This window comes from Nothobranchius furzeri, chromosome 8 (genome assembly GCF_043380555.1).
Source record: "Nothobranchius furzeri strain GRZ-AD chromosome 8, NfurGRZ-RIMD1, whole genome shotgun sequence".
In the NCBI taxonomy this organism is placed as follows: Eukaryota; Metazoa; Chordata; class Actinopteri; order Cyprinodontiformes; family Nothobranchiidae; genus Nothobranchius; species Nothobranchius furzeri.
This window is the reverse complement of record NC_091748.1, coordinates 77,350,176-77,375,697: the sequence shown is the minus strand read 5'-3', so window position 1 is coordinate 77,375,697 and position 25,522 is coordinate 77,350,176. Positions and strand designations below refer to the sequence as shown.

The 25,522-nt window shown below is 45.4% G+C and overlaps 1 protein-coding gene across 1 annotated transcript in view; it reads left to right on the top strand.

The window, feature by feature from the left end:
* The window catches only part of gmds (GDP-mannose 4,6-dehydratase), a 243,894-nt gene that overhangs the window by 89,626 nt on the left and 128,746 nt on the right, over positions 1-25,522 (top strand). Inside the window, exon 7 of the mRNA XM_070554348.1 lies at positions 8,287-8,414. Coding sequence (XP_070410449.1) covers positions 8,287-8,414 — 128 coding nt within the window. The remainder of the gene's footprint in view (positions 1-8,286; positions 8,415-25,522) is intronic.

The following is a 25,522-nucleotide window of genomic DNA, read 5'->3' as shown; positions in this document are numbered from 1 at the left end:
GCCAGCTCCATCAGCTGGAGAAAAACTGAGCACGAGGAGCTTTCCGTTCGGCCCTCAAACCCCATCGTGAGTCGTGAAATACTCGGAGTTCCTGAAATTATCTTCAGAAAACGATTCCCCTTTTAAAACAGTTACAACGACACATTCAACCCCAACTTTTAAAACTGCTCTGGGTAGAAAACCAGAATTGTGGTCATTAATTGACCCTTTAGCGGTGTGCCAGCACCTCCACCAGCTGTAACTGGTTTCTCATGGCTCACAAACTGAAAAGCACCAAAAATCAGCTGGTGCTTGGTTACAACTCCAAACTCTGTTTATATTTTGGTCCATGATACAGTGATAATGGATCTTTAATGTGGAAGTTTTACTCCCAGAATCACAATGAATCATTAATGGGAACAATGCGAGTCCTGTTAATTAAAGGGGCATTATGGAAGTGTGACAGCCAAAACATGTATAGAAATAATAAATGTCTTCTTCATACATTCTCCTGCAATGCCCTGGTCCTGTAGAATGAGCCCTGGCATTTTTACTGGGATTGCCTGTTTTTCTGTAAAATCACAGAAAAAGAGAGATGCTCGGGTCGAGCAGGCTGCTTCATGCGCGTTCACGCTCAGGCATCGCCCGTAGCATTTGCTATCCGTAGCTTTAGCAGCAGAGAGAGAGGCAGTGCCACTTTGTCGCTGTTCCTAACGCCTAGTGACAAAGCTAGCTACATTTCTGAGGACCCTTAGCTACTTTCTGTACAACTTTCTTCTAGATATTTCCTGCTAATTAGCAACAAAATAGCCATTTTCACTCCGAACCGTCCTTTGGTTTGACGTTGTTTCAGCTGTCATCAAGGATATAAACGTTACAGATCCTAATAACTTCACTGGTGCTTTAGCTCACCTCGTAAGACGTCAGACTCTCATGCAGAAGACCTGGTTTCGATTCTGGATGTGAACATAGTTTATGTAGAGTTTCTTTTTAACATTAATGGTATATTTTTTACAGTAAGATGCCCAAATTTTTATTTGAGACTCGCCGAACGGCATTTAATTCACAGATAAAAAAGATGTGGGTTCAACTTTCATTTTGGAACAATTTTTCAAGCAAGGGAAGGGAATGATCTGAGCATGCAGGAGGACTGACCCATCATAAACCTTTGTCGCTGTGCTGAAGAGAAAGGTACAGAACCACATTATTTAATTAATTAGCTGCGCGTTCTCCTGTCCTCTGTCCTCCGGGCCACACACACACACACACACACACACACACACACGGGACTGTCTCAGCTGTTATTTTCGTTAAGGAGTGTGCACGTACAGCATGCGCGCCTCGTGCACGAGCCTACTATTGAAGCTGCCATTATGCTTTTGGCCTGAGGGGGCAATCGCGAGCATAAAAATTCAAAAGTCCGTAAAGTCCCTTTAAATAGATGTGAGATAAAAGGCTTTTCCACTCCCCCACTCTCTCATTTCTAATGACGTCCCTGGACCTTGTCCTCTACCTCCCAACCCACCGGCTCAGTCCTGAATGTCCTTGCATCACGCCTTCCTCCGTCAGTTGAGTCAGATGGTGGAGGGCAGCGGCGCTGCTGGAGGGAGCGGATGGAGCCCGGAGCCGACGCGAGTATTCTCCCTCGGATGAGGCTCCACACATCAGTCAGAGTCTGACTTTTGCAATAACGATGACGGCAGACACTGACTAAGCCACCAAAGACTCCTCCTGTAAAATCACTCAGCGCTCCTGCTAGTCAGGTATTTTTCCAATAACTCAGCACAGATAAAGAAGACGTGCGCTGGTTCGGTGTAAACGGGTCCAGTGTGGACCTACATCTGAAAAGGGAGTGTAGGCGGAAATTAGGCTTTACATTTTTCACTTGAGCTCCTCCACCAAGCTATTTACTGCCCCACGGCCATTATTCAAAGACAGGGCGGGATTACGAGATTTGCAGTTCTGGGTCCATTCCAAAACAGGTGTGTAGATGTGTTAGGGTTCCTATGGCAACGCTGCGGCAATAAGAAATCATGTTTTGGCTATTTTTAAGTCCTCGTGTTCAGAATGAGGCCTGTTCAGACGAGCTGATGTCAGAAATGCGTGTCCAGCTTTTACCCAAAAATAAACGGTCTATTTTTAAGCTCATTAAAGCGGCCCGCGTTACTCAGCCGTTCCACGTTCTGCTGAGAAAAAGTGGAACCCTGTAACATCGTGAAAGTTTCCTCGGAAAGATCGGTGAGGTGACGAGGAACTCGTTTGAAGCTGGAAGAGGAAACTGGGTGTAGCGAGGAAGTAGATGTTCTACCTGCAGCATCAAAGGTCAGCTTGATAAATGGGTTTGGTGATTCAAGCTTTGGGTCTGTGTAGCGCGCTGAGCTAATGTGCCACCGGGCCGTGCCACAACCACACAATACGTCTTCAGAATGAATGTTACAGAGGAAAGATGTGAATAAATCACTCTGTGGTTTAGTTTCAGCAAATGTGCATACACAGACAGCAGCAGAAGTGAATGTGAGTCAGACGTTTTGAGGTCTGGGCGTGTAAGTTCTGAGCCGTCGCACCGTTTAAGTCCTCATAAGTCACCTTTCTTTACCGGCGTGGCTCCAACAACAGGACCTGTTGGGTAACTCGGGCCTCTGGAGCTAAAATCTCCTCAAATCCAGTCCCTTCCTGCCCCCACCCCCAGCTGACAGCTCCTGTCCCCATGCTGTCTCGGCCCACATGGATGGGAGACATCTACATTTCTCATCACCTCCTCCCCCTCTTCCTCCTCATACTTGAGCCCAGCTGTGCCAACGGAGCTTGCGTTCAGCGCCTTTCCTGCTGCTTCTCTGGCCAACAAATGAAAACGGAATGGTGGGGGGAAAAGAGGAGCAGTTATGCGAGAGCGAGGGAGAGAAAGTGAGTGAGTGTCAGTTTCTGGCACGGGTTTTGCTGTCTGCTCAGTTTTCACGGCCCCATGGTTTTATAAGACTTTCCGCCGGGCTGCGGTGCGGGCGAGGTTAAACGGCCACCGCTGCCCCTTTTGGGCTCAGAACCTCCCGTCAGCTCCACCCCCTCCTCCTGGCCGTCCTGGAGTGCCGCTGCCAGTAAAGGAAACACATTAACACCAGGGCCAGTAACAGAGCAGGCTTTGTCCAAGGCCAGGCAGACCCGTTCTCTGGCCCCACGCTCTGGTCCACACCGCACCAATTAGAGATGGCGGGGAGCAGAGCCACTCTAAACAGAGGTGCGAGCTTTACAGGGAGACTACAGGTGTGTGTGTGGGGCGAATGTACTTTATTACTGATTGGTGTACTGTGCTACACCATGTACCTCTGACACCTTTTTACGAGCCAAACGGGTTTTACAGAGTTTTGACAACCTGCTTTTAACCTGCAAACTCAAGTTTCCGTTGGACGTTGAGTCAAATCAGAGCTCAGCTTTTAGTTTGCTGCAGCTCTTGTTGCACTGCCGTAGCTCAGTGAGTCACAGTCCCAGCTACACACCGGGCCACCCAGAACAATCACCAGATGACTCCGTTTTCCTCTGGACTTGTCTTAAATCACATAAATACGAATGGGTTTCAGTTGGAAACACGTCTCCTTGTCTTTTCTTTAAAGAGACAATGTGTAGTTTCTACCCCTAATCTCCAGAATTATCCACCAAAATGTTTAAATGAGTGAAAAGATGCCCAGTTGTTGAAAAATATTGTCGGTTTCGCAACATATAACCATAAAAAGCAGGTCTAAACTGCATGGGAGCGGGTCTAAGGGTGTTTCTCAATGTCAAGGCGCCTTGCTCACGAGGACACTGTCCTTCCTTGGTCAAAGAAAACGGTTACATGGAACAGACTTGCATCACGTGACCGCTGCTTCCACGGCGGTCGTGTAACGTCACGTGACACGGTAGATAACGTTAAATTTTATACGTATTAGTTTCAATATAAATATGTAACGAGCCTTTTACTTTTTAAATTGTTTATATGTTTATTAAATTAAAAATATAAGTGAGTTACTACCCGCTAGCCACCGAAGCTGCAACTACTAAACAACTAACCAACCATAGATAACTTCTTTGGATCTAAAAAACATTTTAAAATAGCTGACTTACTTTTAAACTTGAAAATTGTCCCTGAAGTAGCTGCCGGCTTCTGATCCGCCATCTTTTAGAAAATACCGCCGTGTATTCTGGGTAATTTTTGACCAAGGCTAGGCTACAAGACACCTCCCGTGTATCCTTGCTCAGCTAGCTAAACGGCTAACAAACGGAGAACACACACCTCGGTAGAACATGAACACTGGAACACGTCTTGGCGGCTCTCGATGACGTATCTCCTAGGCAACTGGGGCGGGGCCAAGACACCAAGGCGAGGTTCCTTGGCATTGAGAAACACCCTCTGTTTTCCTCTGGACTTGTCTTAAATCACGTAAATATAAATAGGTTTCAGTTGGAAACACGTTTCCTTGTCTTTTCTTTAAAGAGACAATGTGTAGTTTTTACCCTTAATCTCTGGAAATCAAATCAAATCAAAGATACTTTATTAATCCCAGAGGGAAATTAGAGTTTCAGTACACAGAATTCCGAGGTCAGACATTCATGGGCAAGACACGTGACAAGAATTGGTGACTGGTCGTTCGCAACCCAAGTTGCGCTACCTTAATAGAGATAAGAGGGTTACATGAGGATTGGTTCAGGTGGAGGGAAAACAAGGCACTTCAGAGTAACCCTCCCACCAGGAGGGCAGCTTTGCGCTGCAAAAAAACACCTCAGACAGATAAGCAACAGACTTCAGACAACACAACATAAGCATCCACTAGGTGGGGTGGTGGGTTGGGACTATCCCCACTTCAGTTCCTGCAGCCACGATAAGCAGCGCATGTCACCTCAGTGTGTATGGGGTGGGGGGGGGGGGGGGGTTTGGGCATTGAGGGTTGGAGGGTTTCAGTGACCCTGGAACGTTTCAGCGGCCTTCCCGCAGTCCCGCCCAGGATGAGAAAGGAGACAGAGTTGAGTTGCCATAGCGACGGCACATTCCACATATCTTCTGAGGGGGCAATCTTCGTTGGAGCCTTGCTGGTTCAAGGATGCCAGATTCCAATTAGAAATTGTTTTGGGGCCAGACAGAGATAATTTCCTCTCTGTCTTATAGTTCCTTGGTCCTCAACCTCTCAAAATCCCAATAATGGACAATAATCTATCCCAATCCGTGCTGATTCGTCCACTTTCTCCTTGATGGCATCCATCTTTTGTGCCAAAGAATGAATCTCCACCAAAGTCCCAAGCTTACGATTCATCTAGGCAATTATTTGAGTCTGTGAATTCACAGCGCGGTGCAAACCATCTCTGAGCTCCGGGATCAGGCCAATATTCCTCGACAACTCGTTAATTTTCCGGTAAGCCAGGTAGTCTCCAAGGCCAATGAGCAGGAAACCTGACACCAACACCACGAATATCCACACATCTTCAGAGTCCTCCACAGACAGCTGAGATAAACAAATCAAGTTCCACTGTTTCCAGGAGTCCATGATGTGTCCAACTGGGTCTGTCCCGGCGGGACATCCGGGAGCCCCTTCTCCCGTTCTCATCGTTGAAAAAATTTTATCAATCGCGTTGAGAAACCAACTGACGAGATCCATTTGAGTGAATTTCAGTTTCCAGTTTCCATAAAAATGCAGAAGCAGCCGTGCACCCAGCACCCAGAGACAGACAAAGGCCTTGAGGATAAGATATGGAGGAGAGGAGGAAAAAAAGCGTCTGCTCCCTCCAAGAGCCGGAAGAAGAATATCCACCAACATGTTGAAAATGAGTGAAATGATGCCCAGTTGTTGAAAACTATTGGTGGCTTTGCAACATATAACCATAAAAATCAGGTCTAAACTACATGGGAGCGGGTCTAAGTCTCTGGGCGACGCCATATTAGATGCCATGTTTCCTTCTACGGGAGCCCGTGAGGACAAAATGCATTTACTGGTTTGCCATTACAAAACATTCTCCATTCATAAACATTTTACACATTTCACTCTTCACTCGTGGCCAGCGATGAAAGGGAGTCTGACGTGCTTCTCATTTTGCTGGAGTTCATGCTCCCAGCGATTTTTGGCCCTAACGGCCATCTGTTGGTACGGTCTTACTCAAACACAAAAACAGAGCTTGCTTGCAATGATTTAGGTATGCGCAGCCTCCTATCGCCAGGGAAAATACACACCGTCACTTTAAAATGCCTTATGGCAGCAGTACTCTCTCCTGGTCCTGCAGAGCCGGTATCCAGCACGTTTTAGTTTTAACCTTGCTTCAACACACCTGATTTCAATCAGCAGATGATTAACAGGCCTCTGAAGAGCCTGATGAGCTCTGCACAGGTGATTCAACCTCTGAATTAGGTGTGTTGGGCTCAAAAAACAAGGAAACATGCTGGATACCGGCTCTCCAGGACCAGGAGGGAGTACCGCTGCCTTAAGGCGAACTATCATTGTTCTATGAACACTAGGCTACATTTAATTTTAAAGGTCGAATTTATCCTTTGATTCATTTAAAACCCAACTGGAGTACAGCTGGTTTACTGTTGGAGTCAACCCCATTCAAATATGAAAAGTTCTGTCTGACAGGGCAAAGTCCAAAAGTACCGAATTATTCACCTGACGTAATGTAACCTGACAGCGTTGTGTGTGTGTGTGTGTGTTGCTGCATGATGGATGTCCCACACTCCATGATGAAATAAGAGCCTGTCTCGCTGACACGGATGAGAGCAGCCCTGACAGCCGTGTATGTGTCGGTGGCAGAAGAGTAATTGTTGGTTAACATCTGACTACAGTTAGCGAGAGTGCAGGTATCTGCCAGAACAGGTGACCTGCCAGGTAGGAGAATGGGCCCGAGGCTGGATTAGACGATCAAGCAGAAACGGGACAGGTCTGACATCGGAGGGGGTTTCCTTGCTCAACTTATCCACGCTCCGTGGACGTTGTGCTATTTCTCAGCACGCCGCTGAAGCGTTGGTTGAAAGACTCGAGAGCAGAAGATCTCTGAGGAGGAGAATTTGTAAGTGCATGGAAACTACATGAAACTGCAGCTCAGCAGAGACAAAGGGGCGCTAACGCGGGGGCCGCGTGACCTGCTCCCAACACACAACATGCTGTATTTTCTTAAATAAGCATGTCTAACCCTCCCTGGTCTGTTTCTGCTCAGCTTGCCCAGGACTGTGCCTCACTATGAAATAATTACTACAAATTTAGTGCATCTACGTGATTGGGTACATGGGACTTTCCTGTGCCTAAATGGAGGCTCTGCTCCACGTCAGGGGAACAGTAATAGTGTTGTCACAGACGCGGAGCTTAAAGGCAACGTTCAGTCTGAATAAAAAAAAAAGAGCCTGGAGGAGCTCCTCAGAGGTTAATACGAGGCTGTGGGAGATTTATGAGCAGCGAAGATGTTACGCGGGGTAAAAATAGACGAAACTTTGATGCAAACTTGAAGAACTGCTCTGAAATCACATGTTCACGTCCCCACATATCTTCCGTTTTGCTTTCTGAACAAGCAGATCAAACGAGTTGACCTCCTTAAGCTCCAGCAAGCTCGCCTCAACCCAGATGGAAACGTTATTAGACCTGACACCTTTATATTTAGTGTTGATTTCCATCAGTATAATGTTGTGTTTGGGTTGGAGGACCGCGTCGTTTATTCACAAGCTCTTCGGCACAAGCGCAGAACTTAACACCGACCCACACCGTCCCGCCAAAACACCCAGAAGCATCCGTAACCGCTCCCGACGCACAGAAACGGCCATTAGAAGCTCGTTTGCGTTACCACAGATAACATCGCCACGTGTGCCGGCTCGCACGAGGAGCACCGCAGGGTGATCTGGCAGATGTCAGTGTGGCGATAAACGACTGGTCGCCGCACCAGCAGAACCTCGGTGGTCCTGTTTGGTTGTGATTTTTCTGTGGAACTTCCCCGTTGCTTTTATTTTTTTATGCATAGAGACAGATGGCCTGAAGTTTGTGTTGGCCTACAGCCCAGATTTGACACCAAAACAGTGAATTAGAGAAGAAAATGAGAGAGCAGGCTTCTAAAAGGGGCTTGCGGCTGTAATGTGAGTTGGTAACGAATTGATTTGAGTCAGAGTTGAAGTTCTGAGTTTCTTGCTTTGGCTCGGAGAAGTCCTGTAGGTTTGGAGCAGAGTGTGAGTGTGGTGTTGGACAACACTGGTGATGCACTGACATCTGCTCACTTCTGTTTGTGTGTTTTGGAATAATCAGAACATTTACGACCCGTGTAAGCAATAATCGACATAATAAGCTTTTTCTTTTTTCCGCCTGTGTTTTTCAGGTGCAAACTTTGTGACTCGTAAGATCAGTCGTTCTGTGGCAAAAATACACCTGGGCCAGCTGCAGAACTTCAGCCTCGGCAACCTGGACTCCAAGAGGGACTGGGGTCACGCCAAAGACTACGTGGAGGTAGAGGAAACACACACGGCCATCGTCGCTCACACGCAGAGAGAAATCCACACAAACTGTCCGCGCTCTGCTTCAAAAGCTGAACAGCGTTGAGATATACACACGGCTTTATTGGGGCATGTTTTCCCAGATCATTTAAGGCCGTAATGTGGGATTTGCATGAAGCCTCCTATGATTCTCTGCCAAGAGAGATTCAGAGATACAGAAAGAGAGGGCCAGCAGGAGGAGAGGGAGAGGGCTGCATGCTGTGAGGCCACAAACTGCACTCTGGTTTCCCACAACTCAGCCCCGTCCCAGATTGCTGCAGGCCCCCATTGCCATTCCCCTAATGGCTGCAGAAGAAAGAGAGATATTAAGGGAAAACCGCGTCCTGCGGACGATGACAGAAATACTGTGTTTGTGTTAAGGTAATGGTGCCAGCAGTGGCGGAGAGAAGAGCGGTGAGATGAAACGAATGGTTGGGTCACCTCGGCTGAGACCTGAAAGTGTGTCAGAGCGTGCGTGTGTGTGTGTGTGTGTGTATGCATTCATTGCTGCGTTAGAGGTCAAGGTTGGAGCACGCATGCACGCCTGTTGAGATGAAAGGCTCGATGGGTTGCCATGTCTAACAGCAAACCCCTTGCAGCGGGTTGTGTTGTTATTAGGAGGTGATGGCGGTGCACGTGTTATGTGGGGGGGGGTCTGGGCTGGTAGAGCGGCGCCGGTGGTTCATGCCGTTGTAGCCTCAATGGGAGTAGTTAATCCTGACCCAGGAAATGTTTACATTTAAAGGAAAACGATGCCAATCAAAAACATATTAATTATGCAGGTTCATCGTTCAGCCCAACCTTTCAGTCCAGGCCGGTTTCTCACTGGTCTGAAGCTTTTGGCAACATTCAGATAAAGGATGCACCGTTGTTAATGAAGCTAGGAAGTAGGGCTGCACGATATTAGGAAAACCTAATGGGTTGCATGGTGGTGCAGTGGCTAGCACTGTTGCCTCGCAGCATGAAGGTTGCAGGTTCGAAACTCGGCTGTGGCCTTTCTGCGTGGAGTTGCGTGTTCTCCCCATGCATGCGTGGGTTTCCTCCGGGTACTCCGGTTTCCCCCACAGATCACAACATGCCCTATAGGTTATAAATTGTAAGTCGCTTTGGATAAAAGCGTCTGCTAAATAAATAAACATAAACATAAAACCTGCGATATTCGATAACAATGATTAATACTGCAATGACGATATTACTTGCGATAAATACAAACTTAACCCAGGAACAAAAATGATCCAAAACAAAGAAATAAAAAATAAATCATAAAAATAAGAAAAGCAAAAATATGAGGAAAGGGAAAAAGAAAATGGACAAGAAAAGACAATCAGTGGATCCCGGGAAAAGCAGAATCAGCGGAAAGAGCAGACCTAAGCTAACTCGGGTGTTTTGCCAACCATCAAAATGAAGTGCCGTCTGCTTCGGGGGCGGGCATCTGACCTATGAGAACCCACCCAATTGGCCAAATGGGTGAAGAGCTCTATTTGATTTGTTAAAAAACACGTTTGACTGAATGCATTATGTGTAACAAACATCTGAGCTGATCATTCATTGCGATATTGATCTGTTCTTTGCGATATGCATATTGTGCATGCTGATATCGCGATAACGATATATTTACGATATATTGTGCAGCCCTACTAGGAAGTGTTTCTGCGGCTGTTTTACAAGGAAAGTTGATGTTTTTAACTTCTAGTGACACTTGTTGGGATCCCTCGTAGGATCCTGCTCACGGTCTTATTCCAGGAGTGTGAGCCCTGGAATAATAAACCAGTTTGTGTTGATGCACTGACATGTGCATGAGTACATGACTAGAGCAGCCAAGTATAAAACACAAACGCACACTTGTAGTACTTTAGGTAGTAAAACATGATGGTAAATGGAGGGTTTAGTTGTTTCTTTCAGGCATTTCCATTAGATAAAGCAGGCCAATAGAAATAGTCTGTTGTGTGTGAAGAATGCACTTCCTGAGTGGCTCTTCTTCTGTTGCCATTCTAGTTATGTAGATGTGTCATTTCATTCAGGGTATCCGCGGGTCCTTAAAAAGTCTTAAAATGACAAATAATCCTTAAATACATTTTCCAAAGGTCTTAAATTACCAAAGACCCAATAAACAAGATAATTTTATTAATAATATAAAATTTGCCTGAATTTCTAGTTGGTGTTCAGCATTTTTTGTGTATGATGTTGGCGTAAGCGGAACCCAAGCCCCCACAATGCGGGTCAAAAATGGAAACAAACCCGGAAATGAAATAAACTGCAGTTCCACCCTCATCCACTGGGGGCTGGTGTCAGAAGCGAGCTAATCCTCATTGACTCCTGTGGGTCACACAGGACAGGTTAGTGGAAAGGTTTGTAGATTCATTCTCCAACATTTCAGAAATGAACCACTGGGTTCAAATAAAATAACAAACTAAGTCAGACATTTCATTTGGTGTTATTTCTGACACCCTTCAACTGTGGCATAAATATTGGACTCTAGAGCTGCTCAGAGACATTAAACACTCATATATGAACCCATTATGTATTTTATTATTACATTATGTGTCCTGTAGGTTTTCAGTACTTTTTTTAGATGTTGTGAGTTTTTGCAAAGCGTGTTTTTCTCAGCCTGAGGCGTGGTGTTGAACGAGGAAACGGATTGTTTTACTTTGTTAAAGGGACATTATGGAAGTGTGACAGCCAAAACATGTATAGAAATAATAAATGTCTTCTTCATACATTCTCCTGCAATGCCCTGGTCCTGTAGAATGAGCCCTGGCATTTTTACTGGGATTGCCTGTTTTTCTGTAAAATCACAGAAAAAGAGAGATGCTCGGGTCGAGCAGGCTGCTTCATGCGCGTTCACGCTCAGGCATCGCCCGTAGCATTTGCTATCTGTAGCTTTAGCAGCAGAGAGAGAGGCAGCGCCACTTTGTCGCTGTTCCTAACGCCTAGTGACAAAGCTAGCTACATTTCTGAGGACCCTTAGCTACTTTCTGTAGAACTTTCTTCTAGATATTTCCTGCAAATTAGCAACAAAATAGCCATTTTCACTCCGAACCGTTCTTTGGTTTGTCGTTGCTTCAGCTGTCATCAAGGATATAAATGTTACAGATACAAAAGATGTCCCTGGCGCATTAGCACACCTAGTAAGACAGCGGAGTGCAGAAGACCTGGGTTTGATTCTGGGTGTGAACATAGTTCAATTAGAGTTTCTTTTTTACATTAATGATATATTTTTTTTTACAGTAAGATGCCCAAATTTTTATTTGAGACTCGCCGAACAGCATTGAATTCACAGATAAAAAAGATGTGGGTTCAACTTTCATTTTGGAACAATTTTTCAAGCAAGGGAAGGGAATGATCTGAGCATGCAGGAGGACTGACCCATCATAAACCTTTGTCGCTGTGCTGAAGAGAAAGCTACAGAACCACATTATTTAGTTAATTAGCTGCACGTTCTCCTGTCCCCCATCCCCCCCCCCCCCCCCCCCCCCCACACACACACACGGGACTGTCTCAGCTGTTATTTTCGTTAAGGAGTGTGCACGTACAGCATGCGCGCCTCGTGCACGAGCCTACTATTGAAGCTGCCGTTACGCTTTTGGCCTGAGGGGGCAATCGCGAGCATAAAAATCCAAAAGTCCGTAAAGTCCCTTTAAATCTTCTTACATGTTTTGTCCTAACCTGTTGTGAATGGAGAGCTTTTGAGGGATGGCAGGTTGTGTCAATTACGTTTTTGATAAAGAAATAAAATAAAATAAAAAGCAGCTATCTGACATCTTCTATTTATCGATGAAAACAAATCAATATGAAATAATCTTGATGCATCAGGATGTCGAATCGAATTGAATCGTTGACCCAATAATCGTAATCGAATCAAATCGGGAGGCAAGTGAAGATTCACACCTCTAATCCCCAGCTTCTCGTGGAAATGGAAGTTTTAGCCGTCTGCTCTCTCTCCAGTCCTGGCTTCAGTCTGCCCGCAGGTCCCTCAGTTTTAGTTTCATCGGTCATTTATCGAGGTGGTATTCACCCTAACCGACATGGCTTAAACATGCTAATCGCCATCCACCACTCCAAATAACATCACCCCAAGTAAAGCGCGTGGGTGTGGGTGTGTGTGCGTGCGTGCGTGTGTGTGTGTGTGTGTGGACTGAAAGTGGCACATAGAGATAAATTCATGTGGCTAAAATCAAACTTTTGGTTAACTAGTTAAAGATGAACAAAAGGGAATATGGAGCATCGTCTGGCCTGCCGTACACCGTTCATAAGCTCTTGTTCTCTCATGTCAGAATGGTGTATTGAACCATCTTTTTAGGAGATACAATAATGAGAAGCCCCCATAACAGTCTTGTCTCTGTCTGGAAGTGATTCCCAAATTCCAGTTTCACTGCTTTCTGCTACTTTACTTCTTTATTTGTTTAGACGCTGATTCAGGATTTATACTAATGAATAAACACGGACTCGTCACTCAGGTTGGTTTAAAGTCTCCAGCAGAAGATAATCCACTCATGTAGTTAATGAGTGATGCTGGTTTCCTGTTTATGGAACAGGAACGTCGCTTTCCTCCTGTGTGAGTTTCTTCATCTTGTTTTTATTCCCACCGGCCCGTTGTGCACGGGAAACCTCGTCTTTTGTGTGTGAGCACACTCACTGGTCCCGGCTGTCCCTCTTTGAGATGCACCAGATTTCCTGTGGGAGCCACGGCATTCCAGGTCTGGTGAATCAGGCACCTCCTGTTTCGGAAAACTTTTCTTTTTTTTTTTTTCCGAGGAATTAAACAGAAGCTGGAGGTGCAGAGGGGAACTGAGGTGGGGGGTCTTTAAAAGCAGAGGGGAAACAGGCGTTTGTTTGTGGGACGTTTTTACATAATGCAAACGTGAAGGTCCACCCCACCCAGCAGACCATCAAAGTCCACGGCATTCACCAAGGAACCTTCCTTATTCTGGGAAACCCAGCCAGAGTAAGGAATAAGCGACTACCTACCTGTAAACACAACCATGTGTCCCTGCTTTAGGCTGACAACTGCCTTTCCTCCCTCTCTGTCTCCTGCTCGTCACCCCACCCAGCACTGGGAAATTGCTTGTAATTGGCTGTGGATGGATTGCGGGTGGCAGGAGGGGCGTGCTACGTGTCTGCACTAACAACGTCTGAAGGCATGTGGCTGGCTGGGCATCGTCTCAGCCGGGTATCGGGTGTCCGTCCCCGGCAGGCAGACAGACCTCGGGCTGCCCGGTCCCTCTCAATGGAGCCCCGTATTATTATTGTAATATGAAATAGACGTCGGGAGCAGAATGCTTAAGTATAAAATCAGCAGATAGAATAATTCAAATCCCCCTGATCTCATTTTCCGTAAAGGGGTTTGGAGTTTCTCAGACGGATGACTGTTTAAAGTATAATTATGTTGTGTAGTCTGTATGATGCAGGGCAGATTTCTGCGTCGGAGCTTGCCAAGGCGAAAAGGAGACCCACAGGAATCATGTACCAAGTTTCTTAAACGAGTTAATAAAGATGCAACAGTAGGACTTTTGTAAAACGGCTCGCCCTCTTTCCAGCCCTCGGGGTTTGCTGGTCGGCCATAGCTACGTGGATCCCCATCTGCTCCGTCTGGCTCTAGAGACATTTTCCCTTCAGGTCTAAACTGTGTGTGTGTGTGAGTGAGTGCGCTAACTGTCGCCTGATCCTTGCAGTCCTGTCGACGCAGAGCAGTGACACCTCAGCCCCGCAGGTGTCGGTTTACACCTCTTTTGTTTTCCTTATCCTTTTTTCGGCCACAGCTGCCTCCCTCTTCAGTAATGGTTACAGATGAGACTCATTAACCAATCCCAGCGCAGATCAGGGCTAATCACAGATGATGGATGGAAGTGGGGGTCCATTCGTGGCTTTTGGCATTGCTACCATGTGTTCATACTGTAAGTCAGATGCTGACGCTCAGTCTGCTGCGAGTGTCGTACTTCTGAAATACTTTAATTCAACTTCGTAGGAGGTTGACTTTTCATAACCGTGGTGTTCAACTTCTAACAGGCTGGCTACAAACTACCGGTCGGGGGTGAGGATGTGCCTCTAGTTTGTTGAGGTTTGTTTCAGGAGAATGAAACGAATCAGTGACAGGTGTCCAAGGTGAGCGGATCTCTTAGGCTGCTTCAAGACCAGACCCATCACCATGAGCATGAACTTCAACTAAAGCTGAAACGTTGCGCACCAGGTCCCTGTGTCTAGTGATGCATCATCCCGAAAGGTGCCGCCTTCAGCCCCCTCTGCTTACGTGCTCCCCTTCTTTAACCTGCTCCTACACTCTGACACAGTCCACTCGCTGTTTCTGTGCTGCTCGGCGAATACCGTCGTCTGCCCTGCACGCTCCTGATAAACACAGCTGGAGTGGTAAAAACCTACGATTGGAGCTAAGGGGCCGAGGAGAGGCAGCGTTGAGTTTCTTCACTAGAACCACCCTGAATGCAGCTCCTCGACCTCTGAACCCTGCTGCCCCCCCAACCACACCCACACAAGCACAGCTCGTCTCCTGAGCCGAGCTGCGGCGGCTACTGTCGCATCGACGTCCCGCACATGCAGGATGTGTGTGTGTGTGCATGTGTGCGTGCGCGCGCCAGTGACTGGAGAAAAAGGTGTGTGTGTGTGTGTGTGTGTGTGTGTGTGTGTGTGTGTGTGTGTGTGTGTGTGTGTGTGTGTGTGTGTGTGTGATTTAGGCTGTTAATTACACATGAAATCTGACCCGTTAGCCCAACTGCACGAGCCCCGCCCCTCTCTTCCACGCTACAGAACGATAAAACCCTACGAACCCCTCAGGATTCATTCAAGCATGAACACATGAATACAAACTTGGGACTATTTTCATGTTCTCATCACTGTGGAGAAAACCCCATAAGGCCTGAATAACCATCCACCTGACCTGTTTTCAGCGGTTACCATTCGGCCTTTTCTGAGCTAAATTTCGTTTCCGGCGCTTTCAGAAGCTCTTCCGTTACTTCAAAGTAAAAGTAGGCGGTGCTTATTTTCTATAAAGTTTCAAATGTTTATCTTATCTGACTTTTCTGACATATTCATCCCTTAAATCCTGCATTTATAAATGAGTCATCTTTAAAATCTGCTTTCAGCAAAAACTAAATAATCTTTATTTAAATTACAAAATAGTTAAATAAATTGTTTCTTTCTTTAAATAGTTCTTTTATCTGAATGCTTTAAAAACACAATCTGATTCGAGGATTCCCATTTTAAGCTGTTTAATCATCAAAGATGGGTTCCTGTCTCCGTTCATTCGGTTGTGAAATGTTTCTTTAACTTTTCCATCTTTCATAATTCTCATAAACTTCTTCAAAAACACAGATAAGTCCGTCATTTTTCATCCAAACAGAACCAAAAAGCCCACGTACGAGGAGAGACCCTCGGAGAGGCATCGTAGGAGGGGAGGTCTGATGACAGCCGGAATGAATTGAGTGACGAACCTAGAATAGATCTTCAGGGAGGCTCTCTTGCCCCATCTAAGTCCACATCATAAATTATCGAGCCTAGAGCCGGTGTTTACTGTGGCATCGTACCAGAGGGACAGAAACGGTCATAAAATGTAGAAAGTTTTTTACAATGCAGATGATTTAGCTGGAGGATAATCGCAGCATGACTGCATGCCTCCCTCCCGCTGATCCAACAATAGAAGAGCAGATAACAGAGAGATAGATTACTGCTGTTAGCGACGCACATGTGGTTTTTATTTTTATTTATTCTTGAGGAAAGTGGAGCCAGCAGAAATTAAAGCTGTTCTATTCCTTTAGACCCATTAAACTCTGTGTTTGTGGGAAGCTTTGATTGGTTTAGGAAGTACACATGCTCTTATTGTTATTAATGTTACATAATAAAATCTATCTGCATGAGAGGAGGGACAACAGGGATGTGAGGTGGTTTTCATAGGGGGGGGGGGGTATTCACTTCAATTCAAGTTTATTTATAAAGCGCCAAATCACCACAAGTCGTCTCAAGGACCTTCACACAGTAAACATTCCAGTACAGGTCAGTTCATTAAGCCAGTCAGGAACAAGTTTCCTACATAAATAACCCAGCAGGTTGCATCGAGTCACTGACTAGTGTCAGAGTCTTTACAGCAATCCTCATACTAAACAAGCATGCAGCGACAGTGGAGAGGAAAACACCCTTTTAACAGGAAGAAACCTCCAGAGGATCCTGGCTCAGTATAAGCAGCCATCCTCCACGACTCACTGGGGATGGAGAAGACAGAGCAGACACACACGCACGCACGCACACACACACACACCTACACACACACACACACACACACACACACACACACACACACAGTTGTGTTTCTATGGTTACATTGTGATTTCTTAGTAAATATTCTATTTGGTGAGAGATAAACTTTATTGTATTTATCCTAGTGAATCTGTAATTAAACGAATAAACTAGTAGTAGCACATCCAACGTCAAAGAGAGTAAAAAGTTATTATCAGGAGAGGGAGAACGTTTATTCTAGAAAGCAAGTTTAGAACATCGGGGATCTCCTGATAAATCCCGGCTTGACCAAGCGCTCCCATTCCCTCCCGGTTTTGCCGACTCCACGAACGATTCTCAGGTGAATCCAATCGGAAATCACGGCTCACGCACTTCCATAGACAGACCCTGTTAATCGATGCTAGATAAATGAGAATGGAAGTAAAGGACAGAGCCTCGTTCTTCATCCAGATGGAGCAATAATTATTCATTCATGCCTACGAGGACTACAAAGATGTCAGAACTAAAACAGAGACCATGATCTGTTTGAATAAAGCTGCAGCTGGAGCTACGTAGTTAGAACGCGCAGATGGATGGTTGGGGTGACGCTGGTATAAAGATAAACTTTTAAAATCTTTGATAAACAAAATATTTTCAACTTAAAATACTCAGGAGTGTCCGCATCACTCGTGTGTTTTCCTGACCTAAACAGTGAGCTTGTCCTCATCACAGAGGAAAATAACCTCAGATCTTGTGTCGTATGTTCAGATGAGTGTTGCAGCAGCTGCCGGCGGGCCTAAACTCTCCCCTGCTGGGTTGAGGATGAAAGCAGATGCTCAGCTCCCTCTTTCTCCCTCCCTTGTTTTTCTCTCCTTTCTGCTTTCATGTAACCAAAATCCTCAGATGAAGATGAAGATGCTCAGCAGTTTAGCCCCAGAGGTCCTGCAGGAAGTACAGATTTGTACAGACAGGCTGCATTAAAGCGTAAACAAAACCACTACATGACATAAAGTAACTGTGTGTTCTCCCTGGCAATAGGGGGCAGCACATACCTAAATCATTGTAGGCAAGCAGTTTTTTGTGTTTAAGTAAGACCTCGCCAATGGATGGCCATTAGGGTCAAAAAGCCCTGGGAGCGCAACCTCCAGCACAATGAGAAGCACATCAGACTCCCTTTCATCCCTGGCAACGAGTGAAGAGGTAAATGTGTAAAATGTTTATGAATGGAAAAAGTTTTGTAACCGCAAATCAGTAAACGTGTTTTTTTTCCTCACGGGCAGAAAGAAACATGGCATCAGAAATGGCGTCGCCCAAAGACTCACTCCCGTGGATTTTAAACCCGATTTTTATGGTCATATGTTACAAATCCGCCCAAAGTTTTCTGCAACTGGGCATCATTTCATTCACTTTCAACAACATTTTCATTCATATATCCAGAGATTAACGGTCAAAACCACACGTTGTCTCTTTAACAGAAGCCACAAAGGCCAGACAGTGAAGTCTTCATTGTGACCCCTGGTTCAGTTTTAGATATCGACAGTTCGGTGGCTGGATTGAATCCCACCTTTACGCAAAAGGGATTCCTTCTGCAAAGATGGAGAAGTGCATGAGGACAGGGTTTGTTACGGGGCAGGGAGGAGGGGATAGGCCGACTTCTCCAGATGGTGGTGGAAGGTTTAACAGGCCGACTCAGGCGGGCCGTAGTCAGCTGGCAGCAATAAAAGAGAGAGAAGGGCTCTGAATGGTGGAAGACGTCCCAAAATGTAACCAGCAGGTGTGAAACTCTATTCTAAAAGTATTACACGTTTGGTTTTTGGAACAATAAATGTCCATTAATTTAGATTTCCTGCTGCTGCTGCTTGTATTTTTATTTTTCAACACACTTAAATTCTCAAATTCCAGAAGGTAAAGCTGCCAAGTATAAAATGTGACCTAACCATGCGTTCAAGCTAGCTTAGCCCATGTTTGCTTAGTCTGTGCTAGCTTAGCCTGCGCTAGCTTGGCCCATAGTTGCATAGGCTGTGCTAGCCTAGCCCATGCTAGCTTAGCCTCTGCTAGCTCAGCCCATGTCTTTTTCTGTTGGGGGAAAGCATTCTTGGAAGGCTGTTACTGGGAAAGAATAAAGCCATCTTTTTCAGAAAGTTTCTGTACAATTTGTCAACTATCGTGAAGGAATGTCAACAAATTAGATTCTTGAAGCGCAGCCAGTGGATGCTTCAGTGTTAACTCATTCGCTGCCAGCCGTTTCCTGATTGCCAAAGCCCTGCGCTGCCAGCGTTTCTCACCGTTTTTACTGTTTTTTTTAAGAGGCACAGAACGTTGCGCGCTAGGATGATGTCGACACCAAAACAACCCAAATAAAGCGTAGACTCACCTCTTACATCAGGAAGAATCCGCGCGTTTCGAGCGTTATCCGTTCTTTCATAATCCGTTGTTGAATTGTGATTGGCAGAAGCTTTTCCGGTTCGCGCCTCACTTTTTTTTACAGCAGCGGCCCAAAACGATCTCCTAACACATGGATGTTCTGCTTCCTGATCATGTGACGTGTGACGTACACGTATGAAGATCGGCTTTAGAGCTGAGATGTTTGTTATCACGGTGTGGGGGCTCGTCCGACGCCCACACAGTAAAAACATGCACATGACGACTTTAGTCGTCATTGGCAGTGAACGAGTTAACGGGTATACAGTCTTTCTTAACATCAGGAACAATGAAACCTGACTCAGCAGCATTTTGGGTTTCCGTAGCTCATCATTCCTCAGGACTGCCTTTCTCCGAGTCCAGACGCCTTTGCTGGGGAAACCGAACTTGAGTTGCTTAATACTTCATTCCTTCAGTTGCCGACTCATTTAATGAGTTCCCAATGAGGAGAACACGTTTCTCCGGAGAATATTTGAAGTGCACTTATCAGACAAAGCGGCCTGAGAAACCGGGACACTTCCCACCTTTAAGACGGTGATTGGCACCTTGATGTAGTAATGCCTCCCTGGCCTGTTTAAATGCATGTTTGTGCATGGGCGTGTTTGGGTCTTTCCATACTTGAAGAGCCGAGTGTCCTGCTGTGATATTTTAGGGAGGATGAGTGGGATTCAGGGAGTGAAGTGAAGCCTTCCCTGGTCCAGCAGACAGAGCTAATGGAGTTTAGAGGCTCAGGGGCAGAGGGGTCATCTCGTTTTAATTGTCTGAGGAGTCTGGCCGACTCTTTGCGACTGGAATGTTTGTGACCTCCTTTTCTGCTCCTTCGCACTCCCTCGCTCAGTGTGTCTCCCTTTGGTGTCAGACGGTCGAGCGGTTCGTGGGAAGATTCCTGGTCCAGATTGTGGAAATTAAGCCAAATATCACAAGGACTCAGTCACACTATCAGCTCTTTTCTTTCTCTCACAGCTCTGTCTGAGTACATTTTTGTCCAACTGGCTGACCCTTTTGACTGCTTTTCTCTGTACATACACCATGTGTTGTTGTGCACATAAAGCTGTAAATCACACGTATTTACACTAAAAAGAGACTGCTGGGATCAGTTATTGTTTAATAAATAGATCACAACTCTGTTAGGAGCAGATTTGTTACCCTCTAGAAACAAATCTTCTTTCCATGAGGCCTGAGCAGCATCAAGCTATTAGTTCTCAGACCTCTAGGTCCTTATCCACTGATTTCCCTCTTTCCTATTCACTCTCTCTCTTTCTTAACATTTTTTCTTTTAAATTGCAATTGCTTATTCTTGCTCATTTTAAATATATTTTGAAACATTTTCGAAATGCTTTTTTATATTTTTACAATTTTTATATTTTTTGTTTTTGTTTTTGTGAAGCGCCTTGTGATTTTTTATCTTGAGAGGCGCTATAGAAATGATATTTTCTTCTTCTTCTTCTTCTTCTTCTTCTTAGCTGCCAGCCCCGTGCTGCTCAGACTCTTAGTATCCTGTCCTACACACATCTTTGTCTGATGGAGATACAGATGGCAAGGGTCAATTTTCTACTTTCCTTTACTGAGAATCCTTGTAAAGCTTGACTCTCTGAGTTTCAAATGCAAGCCGAACGTGACGATATTCTTCAGCGCCTAGCATTGTCATTAGCCGCAGAAAGAAAATGGACAGCAATACAATTGAATTAGAAAAAGCCAGTCTATAAATTGTATTCATGACCCCGCCCGCATTGGCTGCGTCCATCCACAGACTGGAGAGAGCAAAGTGCTAACCGTTAGCATTAGCGACTGTGCAACGTACTGGAAGACGTTCAGTTTTGCGTAAAATGGCATTTTTATTCCAGAAAGAAGAGCAAACAGAGGCAGAGGAAGAGTTGCATTGCTGTTAGCCAATCAGAGGCGAGGCATTTGCTTATGATGAATATTAATGAGCCATAATCTTGTTGTCTGCCCCCATACCCATCTAACTATCTTCTACGCCAGATACAGGAGCGCCAGAGCTTTTTTCCCATAGGAAACCTCTTACAGGTATTCATTCGTACTAGCAGATTTCTACAGATTTATTCAAAAACCCAGTTTCAGATTCAGAGAGCTAACTTTCTAAAAGATGGCAACACAGACGAGGAAGAACCACGAAATATTTTTGGAAACTCGGTCTCACAAATCATCCAGTTTCCCCTACATAGGCTCAGGCGTGGTGCTGTGCCACAGCTGAACTTCCAGCACCACACCTACGAGACCCCCCCCCCCCCCACACACACACACACACACACACAGATGCACGACAGCAAAACAGTCCGCCAGCGACAACCCCCTACGGACAACGCTTGGCAGTGAAATGGTCAGCAAACGCACCTACCCCCCACGTGCCATGACTGGAAGAACTTCTAGAGGAAATACTGTCACCCTTCGCACTATAAAATATTCTACTCAAATAGAGTGTAAGTAGAGTAGGCTCTCCATTACAGATAGGGTGAGCAGCTCTGTCATCTGGGGGGGGGGTTGGAGTAGACCCGCTGCTCTTCCACATTGAGAGGAGCCAGTTGAGGTGGCTCCGGCATCTGGTTAGGACACCTCCCAGGTGAGGTTTTCTGGACACATTCAACCGGGAGAAGACTTAAAGGAAGACCCAAATCTGCTCCTCCAGACACTCCAGCACGTAAGGCAAGGTAGCTGCTGTGTTGTGACTAACTGTATTTTGTTTACTTTCTTGTTCTTAATTATTGCAGAAAATTGCATTTACAGCTGCAGCAAAAGGTCTGATCCGTGTCCTACACGTACTTTTACATAACGGATCTGATCTCAAATAATAACCTACATCTATAAATCCATCTGGAACCGCACCGCTACTTCTGGACTCCGCAGTCCTGTTAGCATGACTGCAGTTACACTGCTAACCGTGTTAGCTCCGGTAAGAAAAAAAAAGGTAATTTGAGAAAGCTACGACACACACACACACACACACACACACACACACACACACACACACACACACACACACACACACACACACACAGATATAATGTAAAAAATGATATCCATATTTTAACAGTATGTCCTCCTGGGACCGGTAGAACCTTTGTGCCATCCTGGATTAGTGCAAACAACGAGCCGAGCTAGCGAGTTACCCCAGCTTCAGGAAGATTTATTCTGGTAAACTATTAGTTATATATTTTCCAGAGTTGTATCAACATATACATGGAGCTGTAAAACTGCTGATGTGATGATGAACATCGTCACGGCTCTGAGGACGGCTACAGGAAGCAGCCAAAACATTAGCTGCCAAGGTGAAGAACAGCTTTTCTTTTCTGTGTTTGAAAAAAAATAAATGCACGACTCTACTTTTGTTTTTCATCTCTACGATAACTTCTTCCTTGTACAATTTTCTATTGAATAAACTGCAGCAACATCTGAAGAGAAACCATAAACCCATCAGTGTTTACCTTCGCGGACCCTGATGCACACAAAAACTCATCACATAATACTCTGATTGTGTTGTGTTCGTGAACTGAGCACAACTGCTGGTCTGTCAGTGAGAGGTGGGTTTAGATCCAGGCCCGCTGACAGCCGTCTGTAGTCTATTGAGCGTGGCAGAGACAGCATCCCAGCAGTCCACTTCAGACAGCTCCAGTGGCTTAAAGAGAATGGAAACATTTGTTGGGTCACAGTACTGAAAGCTTGTCTTCCCTCGTTTTTCACGTGGCCAAATGACTTCCTCATGTCGTCTGTTTTTTATTAGCCTTCCAGTGGATCCACCTCCATGCAGGCCTGAAACGTTAAACCTGGTTATCGCCACACAAACCGTGACAAACACACACACAGATGCTTCACAGCCACAAGTGGTGCAGAGGCGGGGTGTAATAAAGCCTTTAGTGTACCTGCGTTTATTCCACACGCATGGAGACAAGCGTGCATAATTCATATAAACCACCACCGGTTTGACATAGAGCGACGTGTGTGTGTGTGTGTGTCCGGTTAAACACACGTCCAGTGAAGTTTGACACCAGAGCATAATTGGTGAAGAAATGCTGTGCCGAGGTGTTGGTGTGATGGATGAGGAGAGGACTGACGCAGCATTCAGAGCCTCTCTGCATACGCCACAATGAGGCATTCACTCACCGCCGCTCCCATTCAGCTTCATCCTTATTAAAAAAGCCTCGACGGAGAGCCCACTGTTTGCTTTTGGAAGGTGGGACTTTCTGAAGGAGTGCTCCAAATCCCTTTTTTAATTAAGAATTCCCACCGATATGAGAGCGTGTGTATGTGAGCGGCTGCGTGTAACCTGAGGGGAGGCTTCGTCCGTGACCTCTGGTGATAGTGGTGGTTTGTTTTCATTCTAAACTAGACCCAGAGTTTTGCACCTATGACCCCAGTTTAACCTGCTCATCACCTCTCTCTCACCTTTTTCTAGTTTCTAGAGCAAGGATGGGGTGGTGTGTGTTAAAACCCTCACATTTTACCACACTACAGGATCATTTACATGGTTCCTTACCAGTTATTTACCCAGTAACAAATAAATGACTGGTTAAATAATGAAACGTAAAACTCCACAACACATTTGCTGACGCACACGTTTGCTTTGAGAAGAGAAAGGCTTTTGGTAAGTTTCATTCTTATGATTCAGTTCGTGCTTGAGAACGAAAGAGAGAGGACGTGTGAACAACCGCTAACGGGGAAACGGAGCCCACCGGCTCCTTTCTCCACCCCCACCACCCCCACCCCCCCTCTGACGCTGTTCCTGCCAAGCCAGACAGGACAGCTGAATTGCAACTGCTAACGCAGACTCGTCCAGAGTCTTTGATTTCTGAGTGAACTAAACTTAACAAAACGCATCTGCAAACGTTTTTCCATCGACGTGTACCGCGGGCATCTCTGGACCGGGCCGCGGACACCTCCGTCTCCTCTGCCAGCCGCTGGTGTCACCTGGATGAACATCACCATCCTCTGGCGTCTTGGATCTAAAAGAGGGTCCGACTTTTGGTGAGGCAGAACACGGTAGTTAGCATTTGATGCAGTTTTTCAATAAGACCTAAGTTTATCCAAACCATCACTTCACTCAGACACCTGTTTCTTCCTGAAGCAAAATCAAACGCACACCCACATGCCTTCATCTCACCTCATGTTCAATCTTCACACATTCACCACAACTGTTAAAGATTGTCCCACAAAGTTGCCATTGTTGATTGTTATTTCCTGTTTGTCAATTTCAAAATCATTAGTTTAATTTGAAGAATTAAAACTTTTAATTGTCAAACTTGTTTCTTCATTGAACTGAAACACAGACCCACGGATATTATCGACAGTTTATCGATGAAAACAACCTTTGAGTCTTCTTAAAACTATACAATTTGGTTATTAATTTAATAAAATTAATATCACAAATTAAAATGTAGAATGGTTCCTCTTTCATAAAAGAGCATAAACCATAATGCTACAGTAAGCAGCCTCATAATTTTGCAGAATAAATTGACAATCTTGTCAGTTAGTTCTAAAGTCACCATCATCCCTAAAGCCTTTTGGACCATTTTAGACGAACATATTTTCTTAAAAGATCAACTTTAATACTTGTGCAATGGTCTGTAGTGGGAATGAAAGGCCTTGTACGTCGTTTTCTGGGACAAAAAGCTCTGATGAGCCCGTTTGATTTCAGAGAAGTCCCACTGGAGAAGAAAGTGGCAGAAAACGGCAGGATTTGTCCTATTTCCTGATATTTGGACATCTCTCCTCTGATTGGCCAACAGCAGCATGACTCTACCACTGACTCTGCTCTGCAACGTTGATGTTTTATCTCAGCAAATAACAAAAGCCTGGAGGAGTTCTGCTGTGTGGAGGAGTTGCTAATGCTAACAGTTAGCTTCTGCTAGCCGAGACGTTCTCTGATGTTTCCTGGACGCTAAACCAACAACGGCCTTCCCCGTCGCGAGTCAAGATGGATGAGTCCGTGAACGTTAAGCGACAGTGTGAGTGACAGAAGCTAATGCAGATAGGTGTAGGAGACTATTTTCATGTTCAACCTGCATGAAACACTAAGTGACCCATGGTAATCAGAAATAATCGTTAGAAATGGTTTTTTCAGTGAAGTTGAACAAAGTTGCATCAAAAAAGCAGAGCATGAGTTGTTGGTGAATGGCAGCGACTGTAAGAAAAACATGGACGTATCATCCGTCACCTTTGATGTGTCCTTCATCAACCCAGCCAGCAGGACATGCCTGGAAAGCATCCAGTGGGAGGTGTCTAAACATTGTTCATTTTTCTTACAGAACAACACATTTTTATTCACCTTTACGCATTTCGCCAGCGACTGCTGTCTTCCTCAAAAGAGTCACTTAGGTCTCCTCCAGTCTTTCTGACCAAATGCCCGAACCACCTCAGTTTACTCCTTTGATGCGGAAGAGCAGCAGCTCTATTCTGACCACTTGTATTCATGATCTTGTTAGTTGG